Here is a 23,761-nt window from a genome sequence, read left to right on the forward strand (position 1 = left end):
TTAAGTTGGTGGGGCACTTGCAGGCCCAGCTTTTCACTTTTAAAAAGCATATTCTATTCTTTTGGCTTTCTCTTCATTTTGCTGGAAAGGAAGAGCTGCAATCTAGACAGCTTTCTGTATTGGTGGGCAAGAGGATTGTGTGCCTTTCCAAAGAATTTTGAAACTCTGTTCGTATCTTTCCTTTTCCCAGATAAGTTGTATCTTAGAGAAGTGAAAGTTATTGGCGTACTGAAAAAATTCAGATATGAATGCATATATCTTTTATGTGAAAAAGTACATAATTATTTTTGATAGATCAATGCTCAGAAAAAATATAAGAGCATTTTTGTTAATAACTGAAACGATTCAAATCTAGTTGTAATTTGGGCTCTACATCTCTTTGAAAGACTCTGTATTAGGAAGTTTCTCTACGCAGTCACACACAGAGCTGTGTTACAGACATTTTGTAGCAAAGGTCCCTGAAATGCAGATGTCATGTTATATTGATACAGACTATTACTCAACCTTGTACCCTGCTGGGGTTACCAACTAGGAAAAACAAATAGTTTAAGTTTCAATTACAGTGTCTTTTTGCATACATTAAAGTAGGTGAGTGACCTAAAAGTTCAAGGAAGGTCTTCGTCACATTAAATGCCGTCCTATTTACAAGACTTGCTAAAATGGAGTCGTTTTATCATTTTCTCATGGAGTGTTACTACTGTGATTAATTAAAAAAAAAATCTTGAATTTTGTGGTATGATATTCTTAACATTAATTTTTACTATTAACTGATAGTAATTCATGAAATACATTAATGATTATGTATTGCAGTTAAATAGTTTTACATGTTTCATATATGACGTTTCATTGAGGAAACTTCAGGCTGACTGTGTTGTTGCTCCTTGAGTTCATCTACAGACTGGAATGTCAAAGAACTCAAAACAATGTGAGATTTGTTACTGTTGTGCATAGGTGGGGTCTCCACTATACCATATAGATATCTAATATTGCATCTTCCCCTGTTTGCTGTAGCAAGGGTAAACAGCATGTGAGGTTTTGAGTGGTTTGAATGTGAGTCTTTTTCTGGGACTGTATCATCTGGGTGGCAATTCCTGTTGGACAGTCCCAGTTCCTAGCCATGGGGATAACTGGGAGAGTAAATGGATGCTGAGACAAATTTTGACGTTGCATCTCTGGCAGTCCTGCACAGGCAGGCCACTGCCATTCCGCATGGGTCCCCTGGGGAGCTGCTGTCATCTCCTGGCTGCCAATGGCTCCTGGGATTTTCCCTTTGCTTGGCTCTCCCAAGTCTTGCAATGTCCCTTGTAGCCACAAAAAGGTTTTGCGGTAGGGCTCAAGGGAAGATTGTTCATCTCTATCAAATGTGAATTCCAAGACTGTAGGCACATATGGAAATCAAGGTACATCAAGGGGGTGATTTATAAACCTGAATGAATAGAACTGAGAGTATCACATAAGGATGTCTTTGGGCTTAGATATGAGATATGAAATCTAAACTTGGAGGTGTTTTTTTGTTTGGTTGGTTTGTTGGGTTTTTTTGTTAAAAGGAGGCAAACAGTTATGCAAGCTTTGAATAGCTGACTAGCACAGTAATTAGCTGTTACAACTAAAAGCAATCTCATGTTTCTTCTGTGCCTAGTTTTTCATGTAAATTTTTCACAGCTACAGTTGGAAAAGATCAAGAAAGAATTGTTCCTCCATCCATTGCTCAACCTGCAAGAAAAGAAATTAGGGTCTTGAGAAAAGAACAGAAAATCACCAGCCATGAAGAAAGTACACATCACTGCTTCACTTGAAAAATCATTCAATTGTTTTCTGGATTTCTCCTCCTTATATTGAGTCATGGTGTTGCAAGCAGAAAGTCATTTTCTGACCCCAAGGATTTTCCAACCAAGTGAAATTTTATTCCCTAGGTCATGGTGCTGGGCACACCTGAAATATTAACACTTAACCTGAAATATTAGCACTTTTGTGGATTGTGTGCTTTTTAATTAGAGCTTATAAGGTGTCCAGATATGTCGCTTGCACAATATTGCCTTAGGAGAGAGCTTCCTCAGAAAGTGCCTGAGGATGAACTTGTTCCCAATGAAATGACAGCTGAAAAGAATTCAAGTATTTCCATACATTGTTAATGAAATCATAATTTGGTAGGATACCATTTTCAAAAATATTTTCCTGGCATATAAAAGTTGTAACAGAAAAGTTACATTGTATCCATCTGCTGCATTGTATATGGTTTTAATAATTAAAAAGTGTATTGAAACCTACATAACTATAGGTTTCAGGCCTAGACAGTAAAATCGTGATATAAATTGCTCTTAAAAGACTTATGATTGGTATATAAGGAATATTGAGGAAAAGATTGTTATGATATGGGTAATCAGCAGACACTCTATAACAAAATGTGCACTTGTGTGTTTTGTAGAACCGCTAGATGAGCTGAAGATCAGAAGCCACAGCACTGAACCACTACCAAAGCTGGAAAACAAAGAGAGGGGAGGCCATCACGGGACAGCTTCCTCCAGGGAGCCAGGGAAAGCTCAGGAATGGGACGGAACGCCAGGCCCGCCTGTGGTGTCCAGCAGGCTGGGCAGATCCTCTGTCAGTCCAACTATGTTGGCTGGAAGCAACAGCTCAGGTACGTCAAGCAGCAGAGCAGCGGAGATCTCGCGAATCTCCTTGTGAGCTGAAGGATCTCTAAAGATACACAGATGCAGATAAGCATCCAGATTCTTTAGACTTCCAAATATCTTCTAGAATCTACCTTGTCCATTGACTGCTGCGCTAATAAGTATTGTGCTGTCTGCTTGCGCTCTGTACTGGCACAGGATTGGGATGGTGGCAGGTAACACAAGCAGGTAAACATGCTGTCCATCTATTTTAAAATAAGTAAGGAATTCCATTTGGCATTGAAAGGGGACACTATGGCAAAGACACCTCCAGGATGGCACCTCAGAGAGAAGTTCATAAATTCAGATATCACATACAGTAAGAAAAATGCACTGCGCAGAAACAAGGCTGTCGTATTGATATGCACAGTAAGTGGACACAGGCAGCCTTTGCTTTATGCTTGTACATCAATTTCTAGAAAAGTGACTATGGATTTCAGAAGTCTCAAGTTCATACCTATCCATTTTATTCATCAAATTTTATGTATATAAAAATAGTGAATTTTCATAAATCATGAAAATTAATGCAGCCAGTTAAGACAAACAGAACTGATCCATGAATGGACATCTATGAACAGATATGTATAGCTCTGGCATAAGCACTGCATTGTTACTTTTTGAGATTTGACAGTTCTCTTAAAAGAGTAACTTCATTGCTTATTGGTAGGATTGTGAAAATTATCCACTTTAAAACCAGGTGTATATATAGTACTGGACCTTCTTCGTCAATGTTCAGTAAGCATAAGACCATGCTTTCTCAAACCAGAAATTACTCCTGCACGAGAGATCTGCTGGGCAGAGATAAGTCTTTACAATGCCGAGCTAGCAGAGATGCTCGCCCCTCACCCAGGGCACCACTCCTCTGTGTGATAATGGGACTCACATTTTCCCTGCATTGCCGGAAATGACACCTGAAACTCAGTATATAACTTGAATAGGCTTTGCTGATGTGACGTATCATTTGCAGCAATCATGTAGTCTAGCTTTTCTTGCTGCAGACTCCACAAATAGTCCGTCCTGGGAGAGCAAAAGTGACTTTTCTGCAAATTTCGGAACTCTAGCACAGGTTATTTAGGTGTTACTGCCTTTTCCTTACTTGTCAGTTCTCACAAAGCATCTTGATAGGTAGGAATTTTCCAGATTAGCTCATAGCTTTGTTAAAAATTCTGTTCCCGGTGTATTAGAGTGTCATCTGAGCTAATGCAGGTAAAAGGGTAGGTTTAAAGGTACCACATCAAAGTATCGGGACATCTGATAATTAGACCAAGGGCGTGTATCAACCTTTACAATTCTGTAAGATGACAGTACAAAGCAGAATGGAAGAGAGATGAAAATTAAAGAGTAAGTTCTTAGCAAAATACAGCACTTCTGTCCAACCTTCCTGCATCAGTTTTATTTTAAAGAGTTGGTTGATCTCCAAAAGCAGACAAAACATGTTGGCCTCAATCTTCATTTGGCATCAGCAAACTGTAATAGTTGTTGAATCGTGCCTTGATTTAGTTAACTGCGACTTTGTCTTGCATAGCTAGGACTGTCACAGAAAAATTATGGAAATATTTTATTGGCTGAATTTTTACTCCTTTTTATGATTAAAATCTGAGAACTGATTATGATTTTTCTTTCCCTGCAGTTTTTATGACATTTCACTTGATGAATATTGCCTCTCATCTGCCATGAATATTTTTTCCCTTGTGTCTCTAGCTGTTGCCTGAGCAACATGTTTTACCTTTAATTGGTGGGGCATTGCATTCAAAATGCTGTACACAGTTCTCCTCAATGAACTTGTACATGAGCTGTAATGGTTCATTCTTCACAATTAAATTAGCACTGTAACAGAATGCAAGAAGAGAGATTTAATACATCTGTATGGATACAAGTGCTTTCTGGAATCAAGGAGATAAAGTAATTCTGTGCTAGGAATTTAGAACTTTGATTTACCACAGGACCAAATAAAATCAGGGCAGTCCCCAGCACTGTCATTGTTGCTGTTGCTCTCTTTCCGACATCACAGATAAGAAGAAAAAAAAAAAAAAGCCTGCTTTTTTTGTGCAGACATGTCCTTGAAACACCCCAGTTTGCTGCCTACCTCCTAGTTCACACTGGTACAGGTATTTATTAGGGCAGTGTTGGAATAATTTAAAGAAAATGGGATTGAATTGTTCTGCTGTAAAACAGAAAGGATGTGAAAGGACTTCTCGTGTGCTCAATAGGCAGCTCTGCTGAGGCACAGATTAACTAGGAACTGGAGTGGTCTGAGCGAATACCTGAATGAGAGTGCTGATTTTTGTGGGTTCTACCCATCTCTGCACCTGCTAGTAAGATCAGAGGGGGAATGAGCCATCTCCAAACAGAATCTTGAGCTTTCTGGTCATTTTGTTCAAATGAGCCTGGCCTGTCAGATGCACATGGGTATCACTGTCTCTAATGCCTGATTGTTCTCTCATCTGTCACATAATTTGTCAAGGCCACTTTCTGTTTCTTGGCATCCTATTGTTTCTTGTGGAAAGCAGTGTAAGTGGTTTGGGGGCGTGCTGGCATTTGGGAAAGTCAGTGCAATTGTAGTGAGCAGCCAAACGAGATCTGTGAAACAGAAGGCTGTGATAACTTCACTCCAGGAGCTTTGAAGAGTATTTTCTGGAATGTTGCTGGTTTTTTCCTAACTGCGACCATGAAGCATTTTGCATTGCCACCTGCTGCTAGAGACAGGCACTGCGCTGCCTTTTAAATCTCACTGCTCTCTGGTTGTGTCCTGTTTTTGAATCGCTTGTCAGTCAGCCAACCCATTAGTATTCTAGCTGAAAACACTGTAGATAATCAGAAAGGGAGTAAATGCCCACCCTTCATTGGAATTATTGGCTAGCATTGTGGATTTGCAAAAGTAATGAATAGTTAAGTTCAATCTCTTTGGGAATGGAGCAATGCCTGTGAAGCCCAAGGTGCAAGAAGGGAGTAGCAGCAAAGTACCAGGTCACGCTAGCTAGGGCTGCCTCACTCAAAGACACTGAGTACTCCTACCAACCCCTAAATTTTCTCCTCACGGGCAATATCTGTGCTAATAATCCTCAAGGATTCTCCAAGTGAAGGCAACTTAATGCTGGAAGTATATGTTACTGGGCAGCCTGCTACTGGAGGTCCAGTCCAGGATGTGACGCTTCCAGACCTTGCCTACTCTGGTCATCCATGTTCTCCGCACACAAGCTCTCCCCTAGCAGCACCTGTCACCCATAGTAAAATGAGTAGTACTGGGAACTCTACGCTGAGGGCATCGAGCCAGTGCACCATGAGCCAGGTGTGTGATCTGCAGGGTGTAGGAGAGGGCACAGAGCCTGACTGTAGAAGTGCACGCTGCTCTCTGCAGCAGTGGTGTTGCAGCTATTTGGAACAATGCACAATTGTCCTTTTGATCCAGAGCCCCAAGATTAACAGTAGCCCATGCCAGAAGCTTCAGAGAAAAATAGCAAGAAATTTTAAGGAAAAAACACTGCCAATAGGACATGATTATTCCTTAGCTCACTGCCTCAGTCATTGACATAGACCTGAGACATGACAGTTCAGAACAAATCTTAGTTTAAAACATACCCCATCTAATACAGACATGGTTTTTCTCATTACCTGACTTGATTTCGAGACCCACTAAGCTTTTGACCTACAGATATCTAGTAACACTGAGTTCCACAAGTTCAGTTTGACATGTTGCTGTGCTATTTCAGCACTAAGTGGCTTCTGCAGGTGGAGTCCTAAATACCTTTTTTAAGTGACAGAATACTATATAGTTTATTCCACTTTAAGGTTTCTTAATTTCAAGTTATGTTTCAGCTTACTTATCTCTTTTTAGGAAACCGACATGGCCAGGCCAGTATGATGATAATAGGTGTGATTAATTTTTTCAGTATGCATGTTTTCTTTTTCTTTTTCTTTCTTTTTTTCTTTTTTGCATGTGATTACTCTCAGCCTGTCACATTGCCTTGTTTAATTCAAAACGTGCTTCTTGGCAGCTGTAGCAAATAAGCAATATTTCTCTTTTCATGTGCAAAGAAGAGACTGTGACAGGATAAGAAGCTTCTCCAATGTAAGTGACAGCCAGAGTATTTTTTTGAATTAAGATTAGGAGAGGCAGAATGAAGTCTTCCTTGGATGCATAAAAGAACTCTTCCCGTTAAGATCCAAAAATAAAAATAATACAGAGCTGTTGTATTTCTGGATAATATAGAAAACCTTTGCACATTGCTATAAAACTGATCAAAAATATTTCCATAAAATCTTGTCACATTTCAGTGCTATGCTTTATTGAGGAAAATCCAGCAACGCCCCCTGCCCCAAATGGAACCAGCCAAGCCTCTACATCTCTAGTTATGATGACAGCACTTGCACTTTTGGAAAACAGGTCACTTTTTTGAGTGCTTAAGTATGTAATTAAGTACACAGTTTTGAGGCAATCCTATTTGTGATTGGAAAGCCTGTATTTCTGTGTTGGATAGTCTCTCCTAAATGTTTCATCCTTAATACTGTCCTTTGGGGCTGTCCTCTTGCTTATGTCCACGTGTAATCCCACTGACATTGTCAGAACTCAGCTTAAACCTGAGAGTCCAGTAATGCTGGTCCCATTGCAGCTGACTACGTGTGTGAGCCCACCTCATGCTGAGGTGGCTGCGGTCCCAACCGCTAGCATCGTTGGGAGTCTTGTGGCTGCTGTGGGTGACATGGCAGGGGACTGAGACGTGGCTGACCCACCATCCCCTTCTAGCATTACACTGCATCTGCACCTGGCTTCTGGAGGTGGTTCAGGCACTGAGTAGTGCGTTCTTCGTAATACGGCACACTGTGAGGGATGCGTCATTTGAAGCTGTGCAAAATAATATCACCAAAGTTTAATCAGTTAAATGTAGCCACTGAATCTTAGGAATATTTTTGTGTGTAACATAACTAAATATGTTATGCAGTGCTCTAGCTACCCCGACCAATCTGCTGAATTCAAACCTCATGCTGCCCATTGATTGCAACAGGCATCTAATGGCCACTCAAATGCACTGCATCCCCTGGCCCCAGTCCAGTAAAGCACTTAGCCGTGTCCCTGTGAGTTCCCTAGCTTGGCAGTAGGCTGTTAGCCCTTGTCAGCATTGGAGTGGCTCACAGCGGTGTCAAAAGGCCCCCAGCTGTGGATGCAGAGAGGGTCCTGTGTTTGGAGTGGAGTCTCTGGAACCCTCTTTCAGACACGTGTGATTTAGAACCAGAGGATCCACCTGCACAGAGAAGTGAAGCACAGGGCAGAGATGGGGTGCCATGCTGACTTCATCAGTATGGAGCTAGATGTATTTTAGCTTGCATTATCATGGACCTGGAGCAAGTGGATCCTCCTCAGAGAACAGATATCTACAGAGCCTTTCCTATGTGCTTATCAATATGCAGGCCTTGCAGACAAGCTGAAATGACCATTTAAAACATGAAAACCAAGAAGTAAAGACACTGAAATTATGTCCACTGGACAGTGGATATAATTATTCAAGAAGACCTCTTACTGCTTTTTAGATAGCCCACAGCAGAAGTTATTTGAAGTGATCATTATTATTTTGAAGTTATCATAATCCAGTTAGCCTCAGTATAGCGAATAAGCTGTCCACAGCTGAAAAATAACATGCTGCGAATACAGAGCAGTGAGTTGGGCATCACTTATACAACACACCATTTATGGATATTTTTTCCCCATGGCAGTGTGCAGTGTGAAGATGTTAGAGCACTAATTACAGAAGAATAGAGCATTTATTTGGTCTAAAAATATTCCCACTGAGACCAATGGAATGGCTATTAAACACACACACACACCCCCGTTGCCCTTTTACTGCATAATCCAACTTCCTGAACTTAAAAAAAGCTAGATGGAGCCATCTCTGAAACATCTTTTGGTGAGGATCACCATGGAAATCGCAATAGTTTCCTTAATACTTTAACATATATTACAGGGAGATAAAGGAACTAATACTTCATCTCTGTGTGATAGGTTTTATTTCTTTGATGCCAGATGAAAGGAGTCTCTTTGGCAAGGAAATGGTAATCTCTTGTTGCACATATATCCAAATTGGAAATTATGACACTTCTCTCTGCTTTCCAAAAGCAAAGAAAACAATTCAGAAGCAATGGCAGACAGTGTCTTGGAGTTTTTTACATGCTTGGTGTCTGATTCTGCTTGTCACAGCAAAAACAGAATTTCTGTTTAGCAGTAGAGAAAAACAATCCAAGAAAAATCCCAATTCTTGTCCTCTCTGAAACCCCAGAAAAATTCCAGGAGGAATGGACGTGACATCTATTATTACAGCTATATTACTGAAAGAAACATCAGAAACCTGGCATGCAGACAGTATGAAATCAGAACAAAAATCTCATCAAACCTTCAGAATAACTGCCCAAGTCCAAAAAAAGCAAAACAACAGATTATGTACAAAATGCAAGGTTATGGGGGAGATCAGTCTGCTCCCTTCTGCACGCTTATTGCCGTGTTGACTCGTGGTATGTTTACAGACTGACTAGGAACGAGTGAATTGAATAATGCATTCGTTGAACAGCATAAATATTTTTGCTGCTCAGCCAGCTGGATGTTAACCAACCTATTAATATTTAGTTGATGAATATTCACCCATACAGATGCTTTCATTGGTCTAAGTGCTCCAGCTTAAGTGGATAGCTCTTCTCCATACCCTATTGAATGCTGAAACATCCCAGGAAAATAAGCATTTAAGGTGACAATGAAAAAACATCAGTGAGATTGGAAGAACACCTTTCAGCATGTTGCTGGTAGGTGGCGTAATGTGCCAGCTGTCCTCAAGTTTCCAAGATGTGCCAAGTGACCCTAAGGATGTGCTGGTGATGGACATCTTATTCCATTCAAACAACGGCCCAGCCAGTGGCTAGTGATGATACTAGAGATCCATGCAGGAAACAGAGATATTAGTATAAAGCAAACACAGACAAAGCAGCAGCGTAAATGAGGCATAAGAAAATACATTTCAGAGAGACACAAGCAAAAGATATGTGAGAAAAAGTGCTTCAAAGGCAAACTTGCTAAACCAGGATTGCACGAAGCATATGTCCTTCTCTTCTTGAGAAAACATGAGATTGAACAGGAGGAATTCTTTAAACCCATTGTAAAGGTGTATGGTGTTATTATAATTACTTGTTATTCATGGTAGAGCAGTACTATCAATGCTAAAATTGAGAGTCTATTATTGTACAAAGCGTGTCTGCTGAGTGCAAATATCCTTGATCTCAGTGTTTGCCCACTAAATAGAAAAGACAGGAGCAGGGTTGGGAGGAAGGCTTATAAAACACAGGGAGAAGGAACACATTCATGAGCCAAAAGTCATGGCTTGAGAGATGTTTCCTCAGCCATAAACAGGCAATGTAGGGACAAATATTTCTCTTGGTCAGAAACAGGCAGACCCTTTTCTCAGGAAAAGATAGTTTCTTCTAGACCAGATGTGGGTTGTTGGACACTGGGGTAGCACACTGGTGTCAGAATGGCTCAGACACAAAACGCTACATCCAGGACTGCTGAGCTGCATGGCCACCTTCGTGTTGGTATGTTAAGGAAGGAAAGTGAAATAACTGTAATTTCTGTGCAGTTCTTCTCTGGAATAAGGCAACCTCTACTTCTGTAATTGCCTTGATTCTGGGGAACTGGCAATAATTTGTCACTGTTGATGTTCTCATTCCTCTCCTTTCTTCCTACTTTCTGTCTCTCAATTCACTGCCATTAACATCAGATTTCTAGGTTTTTTTGGTGTCATTCCAAATCCCCAAGTGTGACAGCATCCTCGCCACTTTTATACGCTCCCTCTTTCATTTTCTGGCATTTCATGCTTTCCTTCAGCACAATTAGTCTTTGGGCTACCATCTCCCTCACCGCTGGGATGGAGAGATGAAACCAGAAGCTGCTGTAACTCCTTTAATCACTGCTGTATTTTATGAGGGGTAGAAAAAGGTGCTGAGAGGCAGAGAGGCAACAAGAAGTTTTCCTTTACATACTTCCTGTCTGTCTGCTGCTTTATGCTCTATACTTCAGCTTCAGAGGTGCTAGAGGAGAGGAAAGAGGCCGGGACACGGGATGGGTTCTGTCTTAATCCCCCTTCTTCTGATCTCACCTTCTGTTCATGATTCAGCCAAATGCCCAAGACTAACTAGAAACCAAGCCCAGAGTCTCCGTTTCAAGGGAATCCTGGGTCCACCATGTTTCAGTTTACACAGCAGCAACCCACCTCCTGTTTACTGGTGTATTTTCTTCTCTCTTCCTTCGCAGAGCCTAAAGCAAGTTGCAGATTAGGTCGGTCTGCGTCCACATCAGGTGTGCCTCCTCCATCCGTTACTCCGCTCAGGCAAGCCAGCGATCTTCAGCCGAGTCAGGTACCATCGTTAGCCAATCGTGAATGAATGACTTCATGTGCTGCAACATGCCAAATGTTTCTCACCTCTGTGTCTGTCATTTGTTACCGTAAATGATTTTTTTGGTTTTTGTCTTTATTTTCTGTGCCTGTGCGTGCATCTGTGTGTGCACATCTCTCATTGGCAATGAAATTCCACTGGCCGCAGACAGTAGAATTTTCTTTGCTCTTAATTCCTTGTATCCTTTTCTGTCTTCATTCTGTACTATAAATGTAGTAAAACTGTACTGTATGAATTGGCTGGGGTTTTTATTTTTTCATGTTTTCTGTACTTTTTTACTGTCTTTAAAATTTATCAAACTTTGATAAATTTAATCTATGTTTTTATGTAAATTTCTTTTAAATGTCTTGTCTAAAGCACTTGCACCAATGTTTGTTAATGACTTGTACATACCTGACTTCTCCCCAGTTGTACTGTAATATTTGTGCCAGTCTCACATTTGGTTTGAGCTTAATGCATGATTGTATTACACTGATTTATCACTGTCCTGAAAACTGCTCTTACAGCAGGTTATTTTATTTAGTTAAGGCAGCTAGACTCTCTTCAGTTATAAGCCATGTAATGCTTACAGGACTGTTAAATAGTCCACTGTAGTTATATTTATTGTATGTTGTTAGGAATCAAAACTCAAATCAAAGGAGTAATACCTGCTTGTATCGTAAATAAGAGATACTTTTTTTATTTTCTTCATCAAAACCAAAAATGCCACATAGACCCTTGAGAAAGAAACAAAAGTGTTTGGGTTTGGCAAATTTCTGCAATAGCGAGAAAATGGAAAAGAAATAATAAGAAATAAAGACATGGGAAACCTATACTTACCTTTATTTTATATGCTAATACTGATATTGTATCATTTTGTTGCGCAGACCTGTATTATTAGTTTGACAGAACTAACTGCTGAGAGTAGCAATTGAGAGAAGAGGTTTCACTTAAACATAATATGAATGCCTTCTGTCAAGCTTCTCTGTCAAGCACTCCAGTATTGTATCACTCGTGTGTACATGTACGGGCCTACACATCGCTGTACATCTGTGTAGGTATACACATGCACAGAGACATAAACATATGTATATATGTGCACATACATATATGTATGCACACGTGCGCACACACAAACACACTTATTTAGATGGTGAATTTTCAACCGGCTTTCAGGGAATTAGTCCCCATAATCCTATTGAATTTCAATGAGATTTGAGTGGAAAACTCCCTGCGGACCTCTTTGTCATAATCATGTATTTAAGTTGTTTGTAGCTTGGTGAGTTGCTTCTAGAAGGTCTTGGCCAAAGTAGAAACCAGAAGAGTAAGGTTGACTTACTCAATCCAGACAGCAGCTACTTGTTAGGAAGGTTATATTTGGGTAGCCTACACCATACAGGTTAAAATTTTTTAACCTGCAAAACTGATGCTATTGTATTACTTCTGAGCCCTGCTGGACACAATGCCTAACAGAACCTTGCACATTTCTAAAGCATATTTTACATATGAAAATCAAATCCATAATGGAGATTCAAAATGACAGTCCATTTAAATACCACATCAAGTGTTCCTTCATCTAAGGAAGAAATTAGGGTGATTGTACTTCCAAAGGTTTTGAGTGTCCCAGTGTTCATGTAGTATATGATTTTTGATTAAATGGGTCTTAAAGCAGACATGACGCTTTGCTGGTTACTCAGTGGCAAAGGCACCTTGGGTGTTTTGAAGGGATTTTAGTCTTTCAGTTTATATTAAGAACTAAACAATAAGCCTTGAAAGCACAAGCTGATGTGATAGAAGAGATAATGAGCCTTTTAGAAGCTGCAGCCAGGGTTCACTGAAACTGTGGAGGAAAACTCCACCTCACTTCATACAGAAGAAAGGAACAAAGATGATAAGAGGAATTTTCAAGTGACTGTAGAGGGTGATCTTGTTAATTGAGTGATGTATGGTATGGACATGGCTTCAGGAAAAACAAGAAAAACTAGTAAAAGCTTTCTCTCTCTGCAAGTCTTCCCTTCAAGCTGACAGTCTCTTACTGTCCATCTATTAATTTGTCATTTATTATGATGACATAATTTTTTTAAGATGTGGATTTGACCCTGATTCCAGCGGAGTGACAAAAGTCTTCTTATCTCCATGGCAGATACAAACATTACTTTGATTGTGTTCTTTATACACTTATTCTATCTTAATGTGCAAATAATCTATGACAGGTGAAATGTGTGTGGAAACGGCTGGTTGTTAGCTCATTCTGAATCTGACAGATTGTGGCATACAGCATATTTATTTTTGTGTGCTGTGGCTATTGATTGTATTGATACTGGTTTCCTTAACCACATTGTAATCAGCAGTTAGACTTTCCAAAGTATTAGGAGGTCGCATCCTGTTATCCACCTCTTTGGTGATGAGATGGGTACAGCTAACATTTGTACAGGGACACAAGATCTGAGAAAGGGCAGATTACTGTGAATCGGTTTTCTCAAATCTTCCTGGATCCCAAACTGATGTTTTTCAAAACGTTTAACTTGGGGGGAAAAAATCAGATTTGCAACTAAGCTCTCAAGGCCCATCATTTTTAATACAGAATCATTCAAGGAAGTGGTGAGGATGCTTAGTAATTAAAAATAGGTCTGATCTACAGAAAACTAAATTATAATTCCAATCAAATATTGGCTAATTGTGTAACTATTAACATTTAACTCCCCTATGCCTTGGTTTTTGTTTGTTTATTGGTGTAGGAATTGTGAGGATTAACCAGTTAATATTCACAGAACATATTTGTGGTATATTTTTCATAAGCATTATAGTGATCACTTATAAATAAAAAGAAAGAGCTTAAAAGCAGAGATGAATTATGTGGCTGGTCTCTGATGGAGAACACTTTAAAATTCAGTAGTGTAGCAGCAGCCAGCAGTCACCAACACGCTGAGCCAGATAGAGAGCGTGCCGCTCTGTACTTCATTCTGGTAAATGGTGAGGGCATTCCGAAGGAGCTGGTTGCAGGAAGTAACTGTGGATGAAGTCGTGAACTGACTCAATTTAAACGGAAAGATTAAACCTAAGTTTATCTTGGAACTGAAGTTACTGATTGTGTAAGGACAAAGTTTAAGAAATTAAGGAAGTAGCAGAGGAAGTCAAGGGGAGAGCTTGGAAATGTAATATGACAAGAGCAGGGAATATATTTGAGCTACAGAGGTGGCATATAGCTGTATTTCCTAGATATATATCTCTCTATATATATCCTAAAGAGAGGACTGTAAGTAGCAGAGAAGCATTCTAGATATCACAGAATGTAATGCCTTGTAAAGGTTCTCCGGTGTTAGCAGAGAGCTTACATGTTCTAGAAAGTACGGTAAGTTACTTAGAGATAAGAAGTGTGTGAATAAAATTAGAAATTGTGAAAGTCCATCTGAGTTTGGCCTTTACATGGAAATGACAAGTCATTTGTAGCCATCCAAATGGACAGAGAACAGCAGAAGTTAACCATCGTGTGAGGTTTATAAAGTAGAATAAACATGGTCCAAGGGTGCCCCACTAAATAACCCATCACCCATGTTGCTGGAGCCTCTGTGCTGGTGCCTGAGACTTCTGTAGCAGGCATTGCCAGGTGTTTCACCCTGCAGGGGCAAACGCTCCGTCACATCAGGGGACCCCCACAGTGAACAAAATTGTTCGCTTGTGTAAAGCAAGCAGGATTTGGGGTCACAGGTACCACTGCAATACAGCGATATTTCCCTGCATCCTATCATTCTTCACATCTTCACCTCAGGGTAACAAGGATTATACTCCATCGAGTATCCTGTCATGTACAGGATACACCGAGCATGTCTGTCACAAAAGAAGCAAACGTTTTGAGCAGCCTGCACTGTGGAAGTCCCTCTGCTGGAGAGCAGAGCATCTCACATCCATATTTTTAATGTACATAAAATTATCTCTAGCTCACTGCCAGGCTTCTCTGAAACAGTCTTCAGCACACCAAAAAACCACTGGTTTCCATTTTGAGAAAAAGGAGCCAATATAACTGTCTCTAGATTTGCTGCAAATTAATTCTGCAAAGTGAAGTTTGTTTTCATTAAGATGTAGACAGCTGTTGGAAAATCACATGTATTAAGCTGCATAGCAGTGCATGTTAGTAATGAAGATCCATGATCTGAAGGAAAATACGCCCCTTGAAAACAGAACCCCTTATAGTTACAATGTGGTATTTCAGCTTTTCTGCAAAGCAGAGCCTATTTTCAGGCAGATTTCCACAAAACTATGTACCTTATCTGCAAATGTGCAGCCTCTCTTCACGCTGCCTGTTAGTTGCTTGCTTTTCAGCAGGAAGGCAGCACTGTTCTTTACTGTTTTCTCCTTCACGTATGCTATCTTAATTCTGAAGGTTTGCATGCCTCTCAAGGTCTGGTGTCTTCTTGTGGGGAGGACCGGGCAGTGATATCTAGCTCCAATTTAAGCAAGGAAAGAAGATTTAAGCTTTACAGTGATGATCAAAGTAAAATCCAGAAGCCATGCTGAGATTAGAAGGAGTAACTCAGAGCAGGGAATGAAGATACATGGACAGCTATGAATTAAAGAGTTTCAACTCACATTGAAGGAATGAGGAAAAAGCTAGAAAATTTATCAGAATCAGCACTGACATTTTTTGTGGCTTATTTCAAACAAACAAACAAACAAACAAACAAAATGCAGCTCAGTCCATTACTTGCCTGGTATCTGCCTGAGCCCCCAGCAAGTTGAGACAGCATTTTTCTTCCCCCATGCAACCTCATCAGTGAACACAACACAGAAGGCCCACGTGATGGACAAACTGAATATAATACAGCAAACGGGAAAGGCCTCCCATTCACAGGATGGACTTGATCATGTAATTACTGTCTTGCACCAAATGAAGTGAACCTATCGATAGTTTGAGTATGTATCTGTGATAGGTGAAACTTTGGATACAAGTTGGTTCCTTAAATTCATATTTAGGTAGCTAAATAATAAAACAGACTTGTAGAAGGACCGAGTGTACTCTTCAGCTGAGATCTATCCTACCTACCTCTGAGATATCTGAATGAGGGGTATGACACAAGGTCCCCGTGGGTTATATGGAGAGGCACCTGCAGAGGGGATTCACGTATCTAAACTCTCGGTGACCATGTAGAGCTGCATCTCTGTTATCTCGGATAACCTGGTAATTTATCCTCCTAATTCAACCACCTCTGTCGGTTGTGGAAAGCTAGCTCAGCTCAGAGCTCTCCTGGCCTGTGTGTGTTAGAGGCTCCTGGACATTTACCACTGAACAGATAAGAGCTGCTAAAATGTCCATTGCTAGGTAATAGACGTTTATACCTTTTCAGACTTAATCCGCAGGTGCTGATTGTTAGGGAGAAGCTCTGTGGGTGGTATGGCTAGGTTGATCTTTGAAATGATGTGATGCTTTTGGTGTCTTCCCTCCTACTGGGCTTCATGGTCAGATGGGCTAGCAGTGCCCAGGGGAGAGCAACACCCTGAAGGGGTGTTGGGGGGTGGGGTGGGCTGGCTCTTGGTTTTGGGGTTTGACCCTGCTAAGGGAGCCGTCCTAAGGAAATGGAAACCCAAGCTTTGCAGAGCCCTGTAAATGCAAATCCAAGCTTTGTAGAGTCCTGAAAGCAAGAGTCCAGGATTTTTCCAGCATAGTTTTCTAACGTAACGTAGGTAGGGAAATAGAAAGCAGATTTTCTACTTTAAATATGTAACTGGAAGGGTTTTTGTCGTATTTATTTCCAGTTGGTCTGAGATAGGTATCATGCACGCTGGTTTATGTTCAGCAAGAATACGAGAAAATACTCTATTGTTTGGGTCTGTGCCAGAGAAGTCCTGGACGAAAATGCACTTTAACAGCTGTTCAAAATGAGCAGTATGGAAAATCCAAACGGATTAGGAAAAGCTTTATTTTTCCAGGAGCCGGGAACGCGAAGCAGGGTGCCTGCCTGGGGCTGGGCTGCGGTGGGGAAGCGGGTAGGACGCCTCGGGCAGCTCGGCTCTGCGTGAGACATCGGGTCTGCCAGCGGTCTGTACCACGTCACCCCTGCGGCAGGCGGGTTCCCTCCCTGCTCCGAGAGGGAGGCCGGGCCGAGGCCCACGCCGCCCGCCCCGCCCCGCCCCGCCCCGGCTGCCGCCGCCCGCCGCGCCGCGCCGGGCAGGAGGTGCCGCTCGGCGAGCCCATGGCGCCGCCTGGCGGCCGCATCCCGCGCCCCGTCGGTGCCGGTGCCGGTACCGGCCGCGCGGTTCCCGCTGGGGCTCCTGGGCACCGGGGGAGGCGGGTCGCGGCAGCGGAACTGAACGGGAGGTTCCCCGGCAGCGAGGGCGCTGCCCTTCTGCCGGCTTGCGGGGCTCCTGCTTGACACGCCAGGGACAAAGCGCAGCGTGGGGAAGGGCAAAGCCTGCTCAGGTCTTACAGGGCCTTCGCCCGAATTTTCTAGGAGATAAAGTATTTCTTTTAAGAAGAGTGGTTTTGATGTGTTGGGGTTGTTTCTTTCCCTGCTGGCTAGAATCATAAGTGTTGCATCAAGTAATTGCAAGAACCTTGCGCAGAAATCGTTGTAAGCCACGTTCCCTGCACTGGTCCGACCTGCGTGCCCGCCGGCTGCCATGCCAGCCTAGCACCGCACCAGCTGGCATGAGGGAGGGAGGAGGCTTGCAGGAGCCTCACCTGTAAAATCCCAAATTCTTCCACACAAGAGGTTAGTTAACGTTTTGTTTAAGACTCAATATTTAGGTGCTAACCGAAATGCAATTAAAACACCTGCATTTTATCATGAAGAAAAATTTCTAGTATTAAAACTGATGTGAGACCTTATCTTCAGGGCAACCATTATTTAATTTTGCACTGTAGCTGAAAAATCCCAAACATATATTCTAATTTTTCCATTTTAAAACAAAAGAATGATGAATGGAAAATATGTCGAAGAAAAAGCTGAGATAGATATTTGGCTGCTCTCCACATGCATTCTCGTAGCCATACCCTGTAGTTTAAGCATAGTATAAGCTCTACAAAACTTTAGAGAAATTAGTTTAGAGTTGTATTTTGACAAGTACTGAGTACTGTTCAGCAATGCAGCTAAGTATTTGTCTCATGCCTAAGTTCATGAATAACTTTGTACTGGGTCGACTAAATATCACAAGCCCAGCTCTTAATGTCTCGAGCCTTAGTTGTGCATACAAAGCATATTATAGTCCTTGTATGTCTTGTAAGCATTGTGTTCACCCTGTAATTAATGAATTCAAGAAGGGTAAATTGTTACTATTATGGCTATAATTATTTTTGAAGGCACCTAGACAAAGTACTTCCCCAATGAATTGACGTTATCATGCTTTAGTTGGCAAACGTGCATCTGAAAGCGTATGGGCTCTGCGTTACTCTGTGAGCATAAACAAAGCATCTGTGCTCCTCTATTATTCTCAGCTCAAAGTTGCCATTTTCCCCAGCGATAGTGTACAAGAGTTCAGAGCAGTCAGTAAACACCCTGCAGTTGTCAGGCATCCTAGCAGGGCTGGGTTCCTGACGGCTGCATTTAATGAATTCTGCTGCTGAAAAATGAGCACCTATAAATCAAGATCTGCTGTTCCGTATCTGATCACAGCAGTCTTTTTTTAACTTCCATTATATGAAAGAAATACAGTTGTTGCAGGTAGGTGGAGAACTCTGTAGACTGAAGTGCTCTTTCATCCGGTTTGAATACTAGGGAAATGGTAATAAAAAAAATGTGCTAGTAAGAGAATTTGTATCTGCTACATAGCATAAACCCGTGTCATCACTCAGTACTGTAAATCTTTGCTAGATGCACTCCTTGATGAATCACAATCTGAAAGTAGCATCAAACTCTAGTGATTCTGCTTTCGTGGTTCCAGTAATGCAGAAGGGTTTGCAATGAAAGAACCAACTTCTGTTGTACTTACTCTCGGGGCCAAAGGGAAAAAAGATCCCCCTGCACTGCCGGTTAGAGATCGCAGGGGAGACGCAGTCATTCAAAAGGAATATCTAACTACTGTGCTAATTGCCACTCTGGTACGGCTTTCTCTGTCCCTCTTTTTTCCTCTAATTTTCAAGTTTTGAAAGTCTATTGTGTATTTTGGATGTAGAACAGCAAAACATATGAAACAATTCACGGGAAGGTGGCAATTGTTTTCTTCTTCTCCCTGTGTGTAAATGCCAAGTGTTCCCCTTCAGCCAGTGCAATGCCTCCCAGATCTCTGTGCTCCTGGAGCCAAGATTATGGTTGTTCCTTTTTGATACTTGATCTTTTTCTTCGTTCAAACTGTATGTCCACAGTCTGGGAACAGTCCCGTGCCTCTTGCTCTGTAATCAGCGTCTCATGGGGTTTTGGTCTGGACTTTCTGTACACTATTTATTGCTTTGAATGGTACCTTCTATTTTTGCCTGTGAAGCTATTCCCTTAAAGGGACTTAATTGCTCCTTGTGTTTAACCATCACCTTTAATAAGGCTCGGGATAGTCACTGGATCCAAAACCTGCTTAATGTTGGCCACTAGGATCTGCCACAATGAAGTTTGCGGTAGTGTCTGAGAGTCACAGTCATAAATAAGGTCCCCGTGTTGGTAGACAGTGTTTGTAGAACAAAGGCTGTCCTTACCCCAAGGATTTGTAATAGATGAGAAAGTAAGCAGTTGCAGATGGGAGTAGATGGGTAAGTCTGTGACTGTCGGGAATTGCTTAAGCTTTGGTTTATGTGAAATTAGTGCAAAAACTATATGGGGTGCAATCTACTGTGACAGTGATTTTGATTATTTTTTTTATGCCACTAATACAATGAAATGCATTTGAATGTCTGAAACTGGAAAACCAGGTAAATTTTATTAGGAACATTTTACAAATGATGCCTGGCTCTCAAATGGCCATCTCATGGAGAAGTCCTGCTCCTCCAGTGGAGAAGGAAGTCTTCAGTGTCTGTGTAGGCAAAAAACAATGTAAACACAGACTGAATTTTGTGGGTGCTGGTTTTGCAAAGAGCTGGGAGGGGGAAACTCCTGTGGGTCCTACTTGGGAGGATGGGCAGGCGTGGAAGAACCCATGGTGGGGTACAGAGAGAAACCCCTGGCACAAGGACTTCACTGATGGGACATGGGCTGACTTTTACCTTGAGGTAATGTCTGGATTTGACCAGCGTGTGGCCTGAGTGTATTTGAAAAATTGAACCTGGAGCCATAGGATTTTGCCTTCTTGTTCAGGCTGAATGTTCACAAGAGTCAAGGATGAGTCATCGCACTGACTGCCACCACCTAGGAAGAAGTGCCGAGGTATGAGCTGTGTCCTGAAGTGTCACACAGCCTGCTGGGGAGTTTGCACTGCTGAAGTTCTGTGAGAGGTTGGATTTCAGAGTATGCTTTTGTGCCTTTATAAAGTGCAGCAGAGCCCTGTGCCCACGAGAGGGAGCGGTTGGATTACTATACAGAGTTCTTTTTTTTTTTTTTTTCCTGCAAGGACAAGTATCTTGCACACACGAAGGCAAAATTCTGCTGTCGTCAGTCCAGCTAAATATGCTGTCAACATTTGGGATGAGAGCAACAACAAGAATGTTAATGCTTTAGGGAAGGCTCCACATTGCATTGTGTTGAGTTTCAGCTTGAATCTGGTCTTACATAATCAGAGCATGGGTCCAGAGCAGTGCGAATTGTTTCTAAATATATAAACTGCAAATAGAGAACGCTTATTAAAAAAAGAAAGAAAGAAAAGGAAATGCAAACCTGGAAGTGGATGGAATTGCCACATCCATCATCCCTCACCTCCAAGGCACGCCTGACTGATTGGTATAAGAAGCAAATGTGTCAAAGCCGTCTTCTGTTGGCAGACAGCCCTGCTGTTGCTGTCCCAACATCTTTTCTTCAGCATTCAGCTGGGCTGGCCATGCAGCAGAAGCAGGTCACTGCACTGCTGGGTCCTACTTTGCCAGGGCTCTGATTTAAGAGCATGAGAGAGTGCGTGCTCGGCCACCCTCGCGGCACCAAAGAGGCCTCTGATTCATGGTGTGGGGAAGCTGGGCAGAAGTGGGTCTGAGCACGCACTGCTGTCGCGGTAGGTCCCATGGCCCAAGCGTGGCTTTGGGGCTCTCCTTCTCCACACCGATAGCGTGGGGCTTAGGCACAAAAAAGACGTGTCAGGGAGAAGCAGCGGCGGGTGAAAGCAGGTCAGCTGTAGGAAAAGTGATGCCACAGAAGGAGAGTATCAGAGATGGGAACAGAGTGACCAGTCTCTGAGCACCAGAAGAGGGTCTGTCTTCATGTCTTTCCTCACCCTCGAGTGACGGCTTCGCTGCCACTATTTCAGCTGTGATGGAAGAGAGTGGGAGGAAGAATATTCCATTCCCTTACTCTGATCTCTCCTTGTTCTTGCACAAGCTTTCTAAACCTGCCAGCAGAGTACAGAAAGAGGCTTTTTCCCTCACAGAAGTTGTTGAAACTTTTCAAATACAACAATATTCTGACAAAGAATGAAATACAGCATTTATGAAGGTTTTCACTTCCCATTCAACATTTTTTTTGCTGTCTTTACCTAATTGTTTCTCAGATTGGGAGTTACAATTTCTTTAAGAGGCATAGGACAGGCATGAGAAGATTTCATCTGCATGCTCTGTGGTTTCACATTGTGCCTGGTTTTGATAGAGTTAGGACGGGGCATTTCGGTACTTTGAAAAATAGTCCTGGATCAACAGAGAAATTTATGGAGATAGATGCCACGGCCAATGCAGCACGACATACGTGGTTGAGGGCTTGAACATGGGGGCAACAGCCAAGCATGGCATTTGCACCCAGACCTTTCTTTTGAGAGTCAGACTTGTACACAGGTATGTAGAATTTAACATGGCATATGTGGAAACTAACATCTAATATTTCCAGTTAAAGATTTATGCAGGTCAATGAGATGGGGAGATGCATGCCTAGAAAGTCTTACGGCATCATTGAACAAGTGTTCCTAAGCTGTAACTCTTGCAGCTTACAAAACACTGAATCAGTGAGATCACTGTCCTGTCCTGCCTACAACAGGAAACTAAAAATGATTTGGAGGTTCATCATCTCATTTTTAGCTGCTCTTACAGCATTGTACATGGTTCTACTGAAAATAGGTAACAACTTACAGTAATACTAAACAAATATATCATGTAATTTATGTGAAATAATTTCAGTCCAAACATTGGTAAGTTGCCTATAAAAGAATTTAATTTGGTTCCATTCCTTCCTCTTCAGAGAATCTCTCTTTAAGGCATTTCTCATAAATTTACTTATTCTCTTCCAAAACTTGTAAATTCACTTCAAAACTTGTTCTGAGACTTTTGTGTGCAAACAATTAGTTTAGTCACATTAAGAAGGATGCAGTACCGGAACAATAGCAATTGCTAAGTTTATTTCAAATGGTCTTGCAACCACTATTGAAGACATTGTGCCTTGGTTAAAAAAATAAAAATAAAAAAAAACCCAAAACCAGAAGCATGCAATTTCCTTTTTTCTCCTCCTTTTCTGTGTGTATTTATGTTTAACTCAGGGCAAGAATTTTATAATATTCTTAAAGGAAAATAGAAATAAAAATGGCATGAATTCATGAAAGCATGGGTTTATATATATAGGCATTCTCTGTAAATGAACCAAACGTTCTATACTCTTGGTAGAACAACCTTATTTGTCTGCTCACATGCATTTCAGTTACCTCCATGCGCTCCCCCTTGTCTTACCTTTTTTGTATATGAACCGAATGTATTGTACCATGTTTCTGTTGGACCTGTGCGTGCCTGATGCATAAAACATGACACGGAATGGCAAGGTTTCCCCCACCGTCTGCGTTAAGTCATAAACCATCCAAGCTTTGTTCTCATGGTTGTCACCATTTCACCAGAACCTTTCGGTGTTTGTATAGCCTTATACAGTATATTGCACTTACTGTACCTGTATAGTATCTTGTCTGTATACTGTATGCACATAAATATGTATATTCACTCATGTATGTATGTATAGTATGTTTATATATCTCTGTATATGTATGTGTGTTTGTTCATAGTCTTTCACTAGAAATGTGTGGCTATTCATATACATTATGTGTATGCCAATTATAAAAAAATATGAATGCCAGCACCCACTTTTGATAACCTACTTTTATTCTCATTTGTCTTGTTAAAGAATGAAAATAAAAATGTCATGTATTTTAAATGAGAACTGTAAAAGATTATTATTTTTACTAATTTTAAGGCTTCCGGTTCTTCAGAAGAACTATTTTAACAGTTTCAAAATTGCAAAGATATTTGCGTTTCTCATGACAGTTTTCTGTGGTTGAAAAATGTTTGGTAACAGCCCAAACTGTAGTTTTGGTTCTCTGTATCTTGTGCTGGTCAAGTGCTCCTGGGTTTAGAAGTGCCCTTAACCGGCTAGGCTCTTGTGCTGCAAATCCCAACTCTATTCACATCAGGGACTTGCAATAAATAAATCTTGCACGTATAAATGCTGGATATAGAAAGGCCTTAGGCTGGAAAGAAAAGTTTCTCCAGTGCAGGTGAGCCTTAGGAATGGGTGAAATTATCATACTTTATGAGTCAATTTTATGGGAACATTACAGACACTATTTGTCAGACCTCTTACGGTTTGCAGTCTACAGTAACATGTAATTGCCAATTGATTAGGCATTTAGTAAAACAGCTAACAATCATTTATTGGCCC

General features: G+C 41.4%; 1 protein-coding gene across 2 annotated transcripts in view; it reads left to right on the top strand.

The window, feature by feature from the left end:
* NYAP2 (neuronal tyrosine-phosphorylated phosphoinositide-3-kinase adaptor 2) overlaps positions 1-23,761 on the top strand; it is a 143,114-nt gene that overhangs the window by 103,472 nt on the left and 15,881 nt on the right. For both annotated transcript variants that reach the window (XM_075761031.1, XM_075761032.1), the window contains 2 exons: positions 2,426-2,638; positions 10,957-11,060. In XM_075761031.1, the coding sequence (XP_075617146.1) occupies positions 2,426-2,638; positions 10,957-11,060 (317 nt within the window). The remainder of the gene's footprint in view (positions 1-2,425; positions 2,639-10,956; positions 11,061-23,761) is intronic.

Source organism: Balearica regulorum, chromosome 9 (genome assembly GCF_011004875.1).
Source record: "Balearica regulorum gibbericeps isolate bBalReg1 chromosome 9, bBalReg1.pri, whole genome shotgun sequence".
NCBI classification, from domain to species: domain Eukaryota; kingdom Metazoa; phylum Chordata; class Aves; order Gruiformes; family Gruidae; genus Balearica; species Balearica regulorum.